The sequence below is a fragment of the Brassica oleracea genome, chromosome C9 (genome assembly GCF_000695525.1).
Source record: "Brassica oleracea var. oleracea cultivar TO1000 chromosome C9, BOL, whole genome shotgun sequence".
NCBI classification, from domain to species: Eukaryota; Viridiplantae; Streptophyta; class Magnoliopsida; order Brassicales; family Brassicaceae; genus Brassica; species Brassica oleracea.
Genome location: NC_027756.1, coordinates 43075518 through 43092046, shown reverse-complemented (window position 1 = coordinate 43092046; position 16529 = coordinate 43075518). Strand labels below are relative to the sequence as shown.

The window sequence follows — 16529 nt, the reverse complement described above, 5'->3', positions numbered from 1 at the left end:
AGCTAGAGGCGGTAGCGCTGCGCTTGGTGAACATAATGTAAGTCTTGGGAAAAGTTGCTGACAAGTCGCGGAAGCTTCCGATGGAGTTTTCTTCTAACTGGGAAAACCAGGTTAGGGCTTGCTCGTGGAGAGTTTCGGCGAACAGTTGGCAATAGCCTGCGTCCCTTTCTTCGTCGGGGAGTCGAGCCCGTGCCATCGCAATGTTGAAAGTTGTCATGTGTTCCACTGGGTCTCTGCCGGGTTTGTACTCGGGTAGACACAGCTTCTATATTTTCCGAGTTGCACACTGGTCAGAGTGCTAGTAAACGGAGTGCGTGATGTTGCGGCGAGGACGCTCTCGATTTGCGGGACCGCGCTGGTTACTTGGTGAATCTTCTCGCTCATTTGTTGGAAGCTGAGTTTGACCTCGGCGAGCTCGCGTATGGTTGCGAGATCAGAACCTACTGGGGGTGGTCGGCGAGAAGGGTTTCATTAGGCTCGGAGTCATCTGAGTTGTGGTCGCCTCTGGTCGCCGTCGGGTTGGTGTAAAAGAGGCGATGGCGTATCTGCTGGGGACGGCTTGTTTGGCCATCGGGAGCTGTGAGTGCCGCGACCAAAGCAGCTAACTGGTCGTTGGTCGTCTTTTGGACTTCGTCTTGACGAGCAAGTCGAGCCATGATAGAGCTCATAAAATCTGCGGCAATGGGTGGTGCGGCTTCGGGCGTTGGTGTCGGTTCTCCGCCCGGAGCGCCGAAGGTGGTGTCGTCTTGAACCATGTAGATCTAGAACGTTACTTTAGTCAGCCCCACGGTGGGCGCCAATTGTTTGAACGAAATTCAGTCGACTAAGATGGAAGAAGTCTGAAATGGGATGGCTAAAGACGTTTTATTTAGATTTGGTTTGAAGGGTTACAAGAGTGACAAGAAGATTCAAGAGCAACAAGATCGAAGAGGAACAAGATCAAAGAGATAGCCTAAAACCCTAGATCTAGCCGCTCAGTGTGTTCAATGGTCCAAAAGTCCCCTTCTTGTTGCTTCCTTTTCCCTTCTTATAGGACTTCCTCCCCCCTGATGCCTTAATTCCGTGCTCCTTTGGGCCTTGATGCGAGAGGCCGAGTATACGGGCCTGAACAAGGCTCCCTCCAAACCGGGCACTTTTAGTCGACTTACTCGACCGGCTAAAAATACTCTAAGGTCAAGCCAATAGGTTTAACTACCGAGCCGACCAAATCGATCCGACTTGCTGGATTAGGACCAGTTATTCGATGGGCCTTGTGGAGGGATGTAATCCATCTCCTACATTCAATGTACAAGTTTCTCCTATACATATAAGCTCCAAAGAAAAGCCCCAAAACTAAGAAAGCTAGTAAACCCAGCAGAATATCATACACCAGAGATGTGTACTTATTTTTATTGCTAGGATAAGGAGCTTTGGGAAGTTTTGAGACGTCAATCTTTTGCAGGGATGCCATGCTTTTGCTGAAACTCCACCCCAGTACATATTGGTTGACCACGCCTGACCCCGTTGAACCAGAAAACCCGACAAACATTCTTCTACCTTGCACAATCTCGGTAAGATTGATGGAAGTTGATGACAAAAGAGGTCGGCTTGGTTTCTGGTTTTTAAGAGGAGACAGTGAAACGTTGAGTGTTGTTCCTTCGTAATCCACCCAAACCTGAATAGGTTGCCCACTCACGAGTTTCATGTCTATCTTCCGACCTTCTTTGTCTGAGTAATAAGAAGCGTTAGCAGATTGCACAGACACTGCTCTGTTCACATCAATCCCGACATGATTATCATTGATGTCGAGCACATCTAGAGCTTTAGATATATCAAGCTCAACAGCCAATGTCGAAGCAGATTCATTTGCGTTGAAAAGCCCGAAGTATCGAGATGGTTCGGCGCCTACGAAATCAGTGGAATGAGACACAAAAAACGCCATGCCATGGCTACTCACTTCAGTTACACGGACCAGTGCGCAAACAAAATGCGTCGAGAAGGAGATTGGTTCAGATGGATTGAACTCAATAGGCTGCTTAAAGAAAGCACGACCTATTTGTGTTGTTGTGGCATTCGTCAGTTGCAGGACATCTTTTTTTGGAAGGATTCTTGCACCACCCTGAAGGTGAATACGGTCTCCTTGGTCGAAACCGTTGTAGACGAACGTCGTCTCTTGTTGGAATGACTTGCACACACAATATAACATCCAGATGATTCCCAGAAGAGCTCCTCGAAGCAGAGGACGAGACCAATCTCGAGGAAGATCCAAGTCACGTCCGAGAGTTACTTGCTATTACTGTGGCAAACAGGGTCACATGAAGTCGGAATGTCGGTTTTTCAAGAAAGACAAACAAGCTGGTAATATCAAACCAGACCGGTTCAATCCTACAAAGAAGCATGAAGAAAAGACTACCACCATTGTGGAAGACCAGAGCGAAGAATTATATCTCGTTGGAGAATGTAATCTTAGCTCTGATGATAGCTCATGGATCGTTGATTCTGGTGCTTCTTTTCACGTCACCCCTCATGGAAGCTTCTTCACAACCTATCAAAGTGGTGACTTTGGTAATGTTCAAATGGGAAATCAAGGAAGAAGCAAGATCATTGGAAAGGGGGATGTTATTCTTACATCAAACACTGGATGTAAGATAGTTCTCAAGGATGTGAGACATGTTCCCGACATGCGACTCAATCTCATATCAACCGGAAAGCTCGATGATGTCGGCTTGGACAGTCATTTTGGTGGTGGCAAATGGAAGTTAACCAAAGGAAATTTGATCATGGCTCGAGGAAGAAAAGAAGGCTCTTTATATGTAACACAAGCCAAGCTTTGCAAGGAAGAAGTAAACATTGCGAGTGATGACATGGATATATGGCACCGAAGACTTGGGCATATGAGTGAGAAAGGTTTAAGTATACTTTCTAGCAAGAAACTTCTTCCTGATATGAAAGGTATTTCTCTCTCACCATGTCATGATTGCTTAACCAGAAAAAACATAGGGTCGCTTTCCGAAGATCATCTACGCCTATGAGAAGAAAGCATATTCTTGATCTTGTGCATACTGACGTATGCTCCATGTCCGAGAAATCCAATGGAGGGGCATCATATTTCGTCACCTTTATTGATGACCATTCAAGGAAGGTATGGGTATACCTTTTGAAGTCAAAAGATCAAGTTCTTGATGCTTTCAAGGAGTTTGTAGCCCAAGCAGAGCGAAGTACGGGTCAAAAACTCAAGTGTGTTCGATCTGACAATGGTGGAGAGTACCGAGGTCCCTTTGAAGCGTTTTGCAAAGCTCATGGAATCAGGATGGAGAAGACACCACCAAAGACGCCACAACTGAACGGGCTAGCTGAAAGAATGAATCGAACGATCACAGAAAGAGTTCGGTGCATGCTCTCTCACGCTAAACTACCCAAACCATTTTGGGGAGAAGCCATAAAGACTGCAGTGGACGTCATAAATCTTACACCATCAGTCCCTTTGGAAGGCGATGTCCCGGAGGAAGTTTGGTCGGGTAAGAAGGTCTCTTACAACCATTTGAAGGTGTTCGGTTGCAGAACGTTTGTCCATATACCTAAGGATGAACGAGCCAAGCTAGACTCTAAGACTAAAGAGTGCATTTATCTTGGATCACCAAAAGACGAATTCGGCTATCGGCTTTGGGATCCGGTTAACAGAAAAGTTATCCGGAGCAGAGATGTTGTTTTCTTCGAAGATCAAACAATCGAAGACATCAACAAATCAAAGAAACCAAAGCTAAGGGTTGTAAGGAATGAAGATTCTCATAAGCCTCAAGATCATGAACAAGTGATTGGAGATGAGGGTGAAGGGGATCCTATCATGGATCAGAATGGTGATGAAGGTGAAGAAGAAGTTCAAGTGGAGCCAGAGGAAGAACATGAGCCAAGAAGGTCTGGAAGAGAGACAAGACCATCTGTAAGATATTATCGAGATGAGTACGTTAATCTTACAGATGAGGGGGAGCCTCAAAGCTATGAGGAGGCCATAGGAGACACCCATAAAGATAAGTGGGTTGAAGCTATGCAAGATGAAATGCAATCCTTGCATGATAATCACACTTATGAGCTGATGAAGCTACCAAAAGGAAAGAGAGCCTTGAAGAACAAGTGGGTGTATAGGTTGAAGTATGAAGATAGAAGCTCAAATCCAAGATACAAAGCTCGATTGGTTGTGAAAGGATTCAACCAAAAGAAAGGCATAGATTTTGAAGAAATATTCTCTCCAGTGGTGAAGATGTCCTCTATCCGAGTGGTTCTTGGTCTAGCAGCAGTTCTAGACTTGGAGATTGAACAACTCGATGTCAAGACGGCCTTTCTACATGGTGAACTCGAGGAGGAGATCTATATGGAGCAACCTGAAGGATTCAAGGTTCCAGGAAAAGAAGACTTGGTGTGCCGATTAAAGAAGAGTCTTTACGGTCTCAAGCAAGCCCCAAGACAATGGTATAAGAAGTTTGACTCCTTCATGGTGGATCACAACTTCAAGAAAACCAAGAACGATCATTGCGTTTTTATAAAGAGGTACGAAAGCGGCGACTTTCTCATATTATTACTCTATGTTGACGATATGTTGATTGTGGGCCAAGATCGCAACAAAATAGCCGCATTGAAGAATGACCTAGGAGAGTCCTTTGCAATGAAAGATTTGGGGCAAGCGAGACAGATTCTTGGAATGAAAATCACTCGGGATAGACCAAAGAAGCTTTTGTGGTTATCCCAAGAACGATATGTTGAAAGGGTGTTGGAGAGATTCAACATGAATAAGGCAAAGCCAGTGAACACTCCACTTGGTGGACATTTCAAGTTATGTTCGGAGCAAAGTCCAACAAGTGAGAAAGAGAAAGAAGAAATGAAGACTACCCCATATGCATCAGCAGTAGGCAGTCTCATGTATGCTATGGTGTGCACCAGACCGGACATTGCCTATGCAGTAGGAGTTGTGAGTCGCTTTCTAGCGAATCCAGGAAAGGAGCATTGGAAAGCAGTTAAGTGGATCCTACGCTATCTACGAGGCACAACGAAGAAGTGTCTATGTTTTGGCAATGGAAAATTGGAGCTGAACGGTTACACCGATGCAGATTGGGCTGGTGATAAAGATTCAAGGAAATCAACATCAGGATTTGTGACTACCTTTGCAGGGGGAGCTGTTTCCTGGCAATCGAAATTACAAAAGTGTGTTGCCTTATCCACAACGGAAGCGGAGTACATCGCAGCAACGGAAGCATGCAAGGAGATGCTATGGATGAAGAACTTCTTGCTTGAGTTGAGAGTAAAGCAAGACAAGTACAACATGCTATGTGACAACCAAAGTGCTATTCACCTAGCAAAGAATCCAACATTTCACTCTCGCTCGAAGCACATCGACATTCGGCATCATTGGATACGAGAAGTTCTTGAAGAGAAGCTCATACATCTCACAAAGGTACACACCGACGAAAATTGGTCAGACTTTATGACCAAAGTATTACCGATCAAGAAGTTTGAAGATTGCTGCAAAGGCACTGGGATGGCAACGGTTTCGGGCTAAATCGGGAAGGGGGAGATTTGTTGGGTTTTTCCCTCATTAGCCCAAGACCCAAGAAGCCCAAGAAGAAGAAGAAATATCTAGAGAAAAATGGAGAAGGATGAAGAAGTGTGTAGAAAAGGAAGTGTGTAGAAGATGAAGTGTGTAGAAGATGAAGTGTGTAGAAGATGAAGTGTGTAGAAGATGAAGTGTGTAGAAGATGAAGTGTGTAGAAGATGAAGTGTGTAGAAGATGAAGTGTGTAGAAGATGAAGTGTGTAGAAGATGAAGTGTGTAGAAGATGAAGTGTGTAGAAGATGAAGTGTGTAGAAGATGAAGTGTGTAGAAGATGAAGTGTGTAGAAGATGAAGTGTGTAGAAGATGAAGTGTGTAGAAGATGAAGTGTGTAGAAGATGAAGTGTGTAGAAGATGAAGTGTGTAGAAGATGAAGTGTGTAGAAGATGAAGTGTGTAGAAGATGAAGTGTGTAGAACTAACTTGTAGTCTCCACTTACTAGTATAAATAGGGGTGCTTAGCACCATTTGTAATCATCCAAGAATCAAGAAAAACAAAGAGAGAAAATATTTGTAAGAGAGAGTTTCCAAAAACAAAATCTTTGTAGTAAACCCTTTCCTAAATATTAAGAGTCTTCTTCTTAAATTTTCTAGTTGTCTAATACCATCTTCATCTCATCGATATTGGATAATTTTCCCAACACAAATCTACAAGAGAAAGAGTTTATGAATGTTTGTGAATAAAGTGACCACCCAATAACAGTGTTTCCTTCTTTATTGTAATGTCTGTGAATGTCACAAGACTCGCAATCAATATAAATAAATAGCCAACAGATTTAACACTAGATTTTAAAGGAACAATATCATATGCAGAGGACAACCTTCCTAACTTTTTTTTTGTCAAAACCACTAGTACCATTACTTAAGATGAAGAGTTTAGGCTAACATAAAGCAATCAAGACCTGATTTTGCCAAGGAATCATCTTGAGAGTTTTCTAAACGAGAAATGAAAGAAAAAGATAGCGGACAGAAGAGAGTGGCAAGGTTTTTGATATCGTGTAGGACACCTGTTATCTCATTCAGATCCAACCCTTTACACAGGGAAGATACTAGGACTTGAGAGTCCAAGAATATTTGGAGGCTATGGAGATTTAAATCCTTTGCCTTTCTGAGAGCTTCACGCAACGCCAATGCTTCAGCCATAAGTGCTGAGCCAACATGAGATCTGTTGGAGGATCCCCGACATAGTACTTCTCCACCTTCACTCTTGATAATCCAACCTATGCCTCCTGTCAATGTTGCTTCCGGCCAAGCTCCATCGATCCAACAAGCAGGAGCTGATGAGGGTATTCTACTACTTGGGGCCTTCTTCTCCTGTATGCGAGTCTGGAAATTTGCCATTTCCCACGCTCGAGCATCTACCACAGCCTTGGTGATGATGTCTTCTACCTGAAAGCATTTACCCTCAAAAACCATCAAGTTTCTCGCTTTCCACAGATCCCAAAGCAGCCAAGGTAAAAGGGCATCATCTGTTAATCCCAGAGGAGGTAGATCATCATGTTTTAACATTAGCTGTTAACCAGTTCTTGAGTGTATTCGGTGCTGCAATGCTTCCAACAGATTTAACACTAGATTTTTAAGGAACAATATCATATGCAGAGGACAACTTTCCTAACTATGTATAAAAAATAAAATACAAGTTGACTTGAATAAGAATAAATGTGATAGATAAACCTTAAATTAGATCGAATTGTATCTATTAATAACTAGAATGACATAAGAGAGAAGCCTAGTGGCTAGTACAATCTATACCTATTAACAAACAAATTTTCTTTTGCCCATTCTTGATTATGTGATTACCACTAAGAAAGATTAACTAAAACCATAACCACAAAGTATACAACCTTTTCTCGTCACAGAACAATGAAGAATTCGAATTGACCATTTTACAAATGTAACAGCAAAATAATTCGATATATATAATTCTAGAAGAAATGACGAACCTGCAAGGTTATTTGGTGGAATGATCACGCAAACAGATGAATCACATTACATCTCCGCCAAAGCTTTTTTCACTAAGACACTTTTGCGTTTCCGAAAATCACATAGATAGAGACACAAAACAGTAAATCCGTAGCCAGAGACACCAAGGCATCTTCAGGGTGGACATTACGAGAATGGCTGCAGGAAACCAAGGGTATGACTGGTTTCTCCAGTACCACCAGTAAAGCGGGTTTGGTAGCTGTTGTTGGTATTTTGCAACAATCACTCAAATCACTTTAAACCGTTTTAAATCGCTCTAAACCTCATAAACTCAAAAGCTGGTTCCAGCTAGCGTTTGCGGTTGCGGGAGTATAATTTTTTTTTATAACAATATAAATACAAAAATAAAAATATTCAATAAAAAATTAAATTGGAATTATAAATATACTAACTAAATATTCAATAAAATATTCAATATAAATTTTTTTTATAACAATATAATTTTAAATTGGAATTAATATTATAAAATTTAAAAATAAAAATATTTTCTATAATTTTTAAAAATTTAAAACTATAACTTCTAAATATAATTTTTATATTTATTATAATATTAAGATTTTTGATATTTTTATAATTATATAAAATATAATATTGTTAATTTATTATTTAACTGCTGCTGTATTTAGTAGTTAATCAGTCATAAGTATCCCGCAAACGCACCAACTTCTAACCGCAAAACCAGTCGTATAAATTTTTTAAAACCGCTAGAAACCGCAACCATCCGTATCCACAAACTCCCGCAACTGCAACTGCTGCGTTTAAACCAGTTAGTCCCTCAGTCGCAGAAAATTCGTGAAGGATTACAGCAATCGCAAAACGACGCCTGGAGAGAGAAAAACGGAGACATCTCGGCCCATACTGACAAACTAATTGTTTCATTTTTTAGGGTCCACAAACAGAATACCTAAACAAACTGTCTAGTACCAAAAAGATATAAATTTGGTCTATCCAAACTTAACTCTGTAAGGTGGAAGACTAAACTGTAGTGTCTTTGATGCTTGTGAGTTCTCTGGTATAATCTACCACTTTAAAAAAGACACAATTACGTAATCAGATTATGCATCACCTATCTCTCTCGCTTCAGAACAACAACTGGTGAAATAGTTAAAAGATTGATAAATCTCTGATTTTGAGTGTATTTAATCTTAGTTGGCTCATGCCTTTGAAAAAGGAGTGATAACAACCGGTTGTCAATGTATCTAGTAAAGTAGCTACCAGAATGTTTAACAAAAGATAATGATGTAATTAGTTGAGAAGATTATCCTAGCCATAGAAGTCGGTTAAGGAGAGTTGTATATATACTCAGAAAATGTCACTAATGAACATATTTGAGCTTACATTGAAACAAAAATCGAATGGAAATAGTTGAAAAACAGTCGACCACAAGAGGCCAAGGATAAGGAAGTTGTCAGATATTTTCATCGTCCACTCCCTGAAACGAAACTACGAGTAATAAACATAGAGTTGTTGTATGAGGAAGAAGACAGTGATAGTGAAGGGAGTGAGTGTTGTGATGGTGAAAACAATGTTGGAGTGAGAGCTCCAATTCCAGGAGAATATGGCCAAAACTCGGGCATCAGTACGTTTCCATTTAAGTATTGCACCACTTGTTCCATGGACGGTCTTGCATCTGGAGCAAGGTTTGCACAGAGCAAACCGACTTTCAGAACCCTCTCCACTTCCCCGGATGAGAATTCTGTCAACCTTGGATCCACAACGTCAAGCAAAGAAGACCGTCTCCAGCATTCACCAACCCATCGGACAAGAAAACGTTTTGCAGCCGAAAAGCCAGCCTCCACAGGTCTCCTCCCACAAGTTATTTCAAGCAAGAAAACACCAAATGCATACACATCAGTCACAGTGGAAGGTCCCATTGTTGTAAGCTCAGGAGCCATGTAACCAATAGTTCCAACTGCAGCTGTTGTGGTTGGATCAGTCCCTCTGTCATATAACCTGGACATACCAAAATCTCCCAACCTTCCGTTGAACTCTGCGTCCAACATAACGTTAGAAGCTTTGATATCTCTGTGTATAACAACTTGGTCAGCTTCTGTATGTAAGTAACTAAGAGCCAACGAGATGTCTTTGAGAATTGCAAATCTTCTCCACCAGGGAAGAGTCGGTTTATCATGATTAAACAAGTAACCATCAAGGCTACCATTTGGCATGTACTCAGAAACCAATATTAACTCATGTTTCCTCCTGCAATACCCAAGAAGTGGAACCAAGCTGCGGTGTTTTAAACTCCTCATGCACACGATCTCAGAGACAAACTGTTTCATACCATGCTCACCCTCGTGTGATACTTTCTTCACAGCCACTTCTCTCAGCTCAATGTTCCGAGGGAGTGTCCCTTTGTAGACTTCACCAAAATCTCCTTTCCCAAGAAATTCATTTCTACTGAACCCTTTTGTCGCTTTGTATAAAGATTTGTAGGAATATCTGAGTGGACCATACACATTTTCCCATTCCTCTCTTACTTCAGCGTACAAGTTTCTCCTATAAGCTCCAAAAGCAAGGGGAATTTGCCAAAAATACTATTTTCAAAGTACCATTTTTCATGTTTACACTAACCATTTTTACCACCATCTTTAATGAAGGGTAAAAGACATTTATAACCTATTGATTAACTTTGACAAAAAAAAAACATGAGATTAACTAATCTAAACTTAAAACATTAACTCTAAATCCTAAATCATCAACTCTAAATCCTAAACCCTAAACCCTAAACCCTAAATCTTCAAATCTAAACCCTAAAACATCAACTCTAAACCCTAAACATAAACCCTAAACCCTAAATATAAACTTAAAACATCAACTTTGAACCCTAAATCATCAATTCTAAACCCTAAACCATGAAACATCAACTCTAAATCCTAAACCCTAAACCCTAAACCCTAAATCTTCAAATCTAAACCCTAAAACATCAACTCTAAACCCTAAACGTAAACCCTAAACTCGAAATCCAATATTTTTCTGAAATTCGAACCCTAAACCCTAAAACCCTAAACCTTCAAATCTAAACCCTAAAACATCAACTCTAAACCCTAAACGTAAACCCTAAACTCGAAATCCAATATTTTTCTGAAATTCGAACCCTAAACCCTAAAACCCTAAACCTTCAAATCTAAACCCTAAAACACCAACTCTAGGGTTTTAGGGTTTTAAGGTTTAGGGTTTAATATTTAGGGTTTAGAGTTTAGGGTTTAGAGTTGAAGGTTTAGGGTTTAGGGTTTAGAGTTGATGTTTTAGGGTTTATGGTTAATTTTTTAGGTTTTAGGGTTTAGAGTTTACTTTTTAGGGTTTAAGATTTAGGGTTTAGTGTTGATAGTTTAGGGTTTAGTGTTGATGGTTTAGGGTTTAGTGTTGTGTTAGACTTTGAAAAACTTCTCAGAAAACTCTTGGAAGACTCTCAAAAGACTCTTAAAAGACTCTCGGAAGACTTCTAGGGAAGTATTCTAATGTATTTTATGCTAGAAGACTTTCTGCGATGTCTTCGGGAAGTCTTCCAAAGTCTTCTGCCTAAAGTGGTACAAGGAATGATGTCAAGTAGAGTCCAAGCTTATCTATGTTGAGGAATGATATCTAGCTCCATGTGTAATAGTTTTGTTTATGGTATGTTTTATGATTTGAATGTGTACTATTTTAGTTATAAATTCTTTTGCAAACTTGAAGAGATGTTAATCAAAAGAATTTGGTGTATATGTTCATGTTTTTCCCAAAGTACTTTGACATTATTGAAGTTATTAATACAACATACCAAGAAATTGTTTTAACCATTCTACCTACTCGTAACAAAACACAATAAAACAAAAATTCAGTCAAATTAACTAAAATTAAGAGAGAAGACTTCACAAGAAAACTTAGTCAAATTCACAAAAGATCAAACTTGAATTTTGAGTAAAAGTTGAAATTTTAAATCTCATGTAAGTTAAAAATTATACCTTATAATCTAAAAAGACACATTAAACCCCATGACTTGATATTCTTGAAGTTACTTAACACTTTTGAAAGTTAAAAACATACCTTAAAGTTACTTAACACTCTTGAAAATCTAATGTAGAAGACTTCCCTATAAGTCTTCTTAAGAAGTCTTTGGGATTAGATAGAAACATTAGTAAACATAAATATTTGAAATCTCATAATTATCACCAAATAAGTTGTGAATTTCATCCAGGAGTCTCAATATTGACTAATACACATGAATTAATAAAAAAGTAATAAAAAGTCATTTTAATTGTAGAGAAAATGAAAGTTTATTAAACATTGAAGTAGAAGACTTCTACGAAAGTCTTCTCCCAAAAGACTTCTTAGGAAGTCTTCTATTTAGGTCATTTTTACAATTGTAAATTTACGAAGAAAGACTTCTTAAGAAGTCTACTCTACAGAAGACATCTTGAGTAGTCTTCATTTGTAAATATTGGCTTAATTTTAAATTTGAAAAAAAATCGAAATGCGAGAGAGAAGTCTTCTCGGATAATCAGGTTAGATTTGCAATTGACTGAAGTTTGTCAGAAACTTGACTTTTGATAGAAGACTTCTTGCGACAGTGAGAAGTCTTCTATAAAAAGTCAAATTTCTAACAAACTTTTGGTCAATTGCAAAACTATTGGTCAATTGCAAAACTAACATATTATCCTGTTATACCAAAAAACGTAATTACGATTCCTTTATATGATGAATCAAAACATATTATCCTATTATTTCATCTAAATTAACTAATAAAGTTAAAAAATAAATTAGTAGTACAATTGAAACGCCCGAAAAAGATATATGAGTTAATATATGCTCTAAAATTGAAAAAATCATAAAAAATTTGTTAAAAATTAATAAATTAATACTAGGTTTTACCCAATTTTAGAAGACTAGAAGAGCTATTGATAATAATGATTCGCATAACAGAGCGTCATAGCCGAATATCATCATACTTACGTGCATCATTAACCACTGGGACTGGAGAGCTGGTACTAATATTGCAGACTGAGGCATGTTGTTTAAAAGACCTGAAGCAGGAAAACCCTGAATAAAAATAGCACTTGGTGCAGTTATTGCGTTTAAGTGATTTTAAAGGAAAGTTAGAAGACTTCTAGGGAAGTCTTCTTGATGGAGAATACATCTAGCGAAGTCTTCTGAAAGTTTTCGTGAACAGATCTGAGAAAAAAAAAAGATTTCATACCTTGAGCTTGTGAGATTACTTGCTTTGCTTCTCCAAGCACCCAGAACTTCAATACAAAAGCTACCAAGTCGTTAATGACCAAGAATCATGAGCTTCAATGTCCCTATGAACCTTACAAAGCTTGGAATCAAAATCTTAGTTTTTTTGGATGAATTTTAAGAGAGAGTGAAAGAGATGTGATTTGTGTGCATAAGTAATGAGATATGAAGAGTAAAAATCGAAACTTTGGTACATTAAGAGCTTCAAATTGGTTGTTCATGGTGGTTAGTGTATTGATGGTAATGAAAATATTGTAAATACTTGGTGAAGATAAGGATGATAAGGTAAAAGAATCATTTTCAAAAAAAGAAAAAAAAATATAATGGCATTTTCGTGAATAAATCCAAACTTTTAGGGTGAATAGGGAAAATGAAAGTTTCAAAAAAAACAAGGGTTATTTTTAAGTTTGACTTGAAATTTTAGGTCATATTTGAAAAAAGCCCAAAAGTAAAAGTACATAAAATGTCATGAATTATAATTTTTGGACATATAGTTTGGATTTAATGTGCAATAGATATTTGGTTATTGGGAGACAAATTTGTGTAGAGTTTATAAATTTCAAGCGTTGATAGATTTTAAAAGTTACATGTGGACTGTGAAAATTTATATACATTGACTTATGAAATTTGATCATGAATTTTTAGATTGGTATAGATTTTCATGAATTTGTATTATGTCTTTTCTGTCATATTTTTTGTAAAGTAAATATATAATTTATTTTTTTTCTAAATCATATAACATGATTATACATTTTTTCTTTCAAACTAAAAAAAAATAATAGTGATACATTCAAAATTGGAAAATTCTCTTAAATATTTTTTTTTCTAAGTTTTTGTTACAAAAAGAAATCTCAAAGAGGAAAATTACCAAAATAGATTTCATATAAAAGGCAAAAGAATTTTTACCCCTCACTTTATTGATATATAAATAATAAAAATAAAAAATAAAAAGTTTATTTATAATTTCGAATTATATTTTTCAATTTAGTATTTTGAATATATATTCAAAAATGTAAAAGTACATAAAATGTCATGAATTATAATTTTTGGACATATAATTTAGATTTAATTTGCAATAGATATTTGGTAAGAATAACTATTTTGTTTTCTTGTTATTTTCTATCACATGGATTTTGAAAATCACGTGGATACATATGATATTTTGAAAGTTGAGTCTTATGAGTAAAAATGAATAGAATTCATCTCCCAATAATACTATATTTAGTTAGAATAGAGAATCAATAATAAATAAGCTTTTTGAATAATAAAAGATTTGAATAGATTTTTTAAATTCTTATACCAATAACAATGGATTATATTAAAAAAAAAATTGAAATCCAAGAACCAACAACAATAGAATCTCAAAATTCTCAAAGTCTATGAAAATTCATTTACCAATAATTCCCTTGGACACTTTTCACGTATATTAATAAAGATTATTGGCTTCTATGCCTATAACATGCTAATTTATTTTATTTGGATCGTATGTTAACCCCCTATAACATAATTGTATACGATACTGTTATTGCTAACATTCTAACTTATTTATAACATGCTAATTTCTTTTATTTGGAACGTTAACTTTAAAATTAGTTAGTTAACTTCATATGTTAACTGTTAAATATTGTCTTAGTTTGGCAATTAATGCTGATCATTATAAAGTGTATTATTGAGTTGTTGATTTGTTTATATAACAAAATATAACTCGATAACAAAATTTGTAACACGTTAAAAAGTAATATTTAATGTTAACAAATTTTGTATCATTTTATAAAACTCGTTAACTCGTTAACATATTTTGTAACATGTTTGGTAGTCAAATCATCGATGAATTATAATATAGTTTATCGTAAACCCAGATAAAATTATTTATCAGGTTTGTTCATAAGCATACTACTATAGTTTTATTCTGGAAAACAGGGCCGTCTCAAAAAATTTTAAGGCCCTGTTCAAAAAAATATTAACTATATATTTAATGATATAATGAAATAGTTTTAAAACTTAATAGCTTATCTATATATATTTGAAGTTTCTCTTTAAATTATAAACTATAAGTTTAAGAATATATCTAAAATTTTAAAATTTTAAACCAAATATATGTATTTATTTTTAAAAATATCTTAATATTTTTTAGTTATAGAGTCGGACCCTGTTTGACCGTTCCAGTAACACATTCTATTAGACGGTCTTGGTGGAAAAAAAAAGTGAATTACTGAAAGAATTTTTAGGTGAGAAAAAAATATAAGAAAAAAAGATGGTGTAGGAAGAAAGAAGTGGGTGTGTGGGGTCGGAGGAAAGAAAATGTACAGGAGAGAAGGGAGAAGAAGCATGGGTTGAAGAGAGAGAGTGAAGGACATTTTCGTCCGTTTGATACACAAATGATATAAGACAAGACAACCGCTTTCAGTCAAATCATGGTAAGTTCTCACTTTTAAGATTTGGACCTACATTTGGGACAATTTCCTAAGAGCATGCGCATCAATGAATCAGGGGGAGGGGAAAGGTTCACAACTTTAATAATTTATTAATTTTTTATTTTTTTCCGTTTGATTTAAAAAAAAGTAAAAATAAGTGGACCAATAGCGGGCTGCCACGTGGCGTGGAGCCCGCGAAACAGTGATGAAACGGGTTCATCCGGAGGTACCCCTGCGAGACGAATTCATCAGATTCTATTATTATAATATTTTTTTTTTTGATGTGTGAGAGCTTTCCCCATGAACCTTTGATGCTCATGCTCTAAATCACCCTAAAATAATTGAGATGTATTTATATTTTTATTAGTTACAACTAGTTAACTAATAATATTTGAGATAAAAAGTTTTATTTATAAGATCAAAGCATTTTGCAATTAATATTTGGTTGAAATTGATTATAAATTGCATTGAAATTATAAAATGACATTTTTTTATGTAACAAGGAAAAAATGTCAAATTCACACTTATTCACAAACATCGGAAACCGAAACAGAAACAGAGGGAGTAATGTCGATTATATGATATTTTAGCAACTTACAGGGTGTAATTCAGATCGTTATTCAAAGCTCATTACAACGCGAAACAAAGCCCTACCTTCAAACCCAAGGTTTCTACAAATTCCAAGAATGCACTTTTCTGAATCTCACAAACTCAAACGCACAATTTTTGTTGTAACAATTGTGAGAAGAAACAGATCCGGAAACAGATGAATAAAAGCGATGTAACTACGACACAGATATTTAACGTGGTTCACTCCTAGGGCTACTACGTCCACGGACAAAGAGAGATCTTATTATTATTGGAGGCGATATTGAGTTTACAAAGTGCAAGTTCAGGGTTACTTCGAATACAAGATATATATAGTGACATCTCGCATCTAAAACCCTAGACTAAACGGACTCATGGGCTTAAGCCCACGATCAGATGTAACATCCATAATAACTTGATGCAACGCTCTTGATGCAACCGAGTCGGTATGATGTATGTGATGTAACATCCATCGCCTAGATGTAACATCCAGATTCAAGGCATATCAACAATTCTCCACCTTGACTTGAATCCTCTCAATAACAGATGTACCAGATGCACCTTCAAGTGCCAGATGTACCAGATGCGTTTCTCTGCGCCAGATGTACCAGATGCGCCATCAGCGCCAGATGTACAAGATGCACTTTGAAGTGCCAGATGCGCCATTAACGCCAAATGTACCAGATGTGTTCTTCAACGCCAAATGTACCATCGCTCTCTTTGCCTCAGATGTCCCTTCGGACCAGATGTG

General features: G+C 37.0%; 1 protein-coding gene and 1 pseudogene across 1 annotated transcript in view; both read right to left on the bottom strand.

Annotated features, from left to right (window-relative positions):
* LOC106315098 overlaps positions 1-2260 on the bottom strand; it is a 15839-nt pseudogene extending 13579 nt beyond the window's left edge.
* Positions 2261-8980: 6720 nt separating this feature from the next.
* The window catches only part of LOC106315097 (L-type lectin-domain containing receptor kinase I.8-like), a 10603-nt gene continuing 3054 nt past the window's right edge, over positions 8981-16529 (bottom strand). Inside the window, exon 5 of the mRNA XM_013752867.1 lies at positions 8981-10099. Coding sequence (XP_013608321.1) covers positions 8981-10099 — 1119 coding nt within the window. The remainder of the gene's footprint in view (positions 10100-16529) is intronic.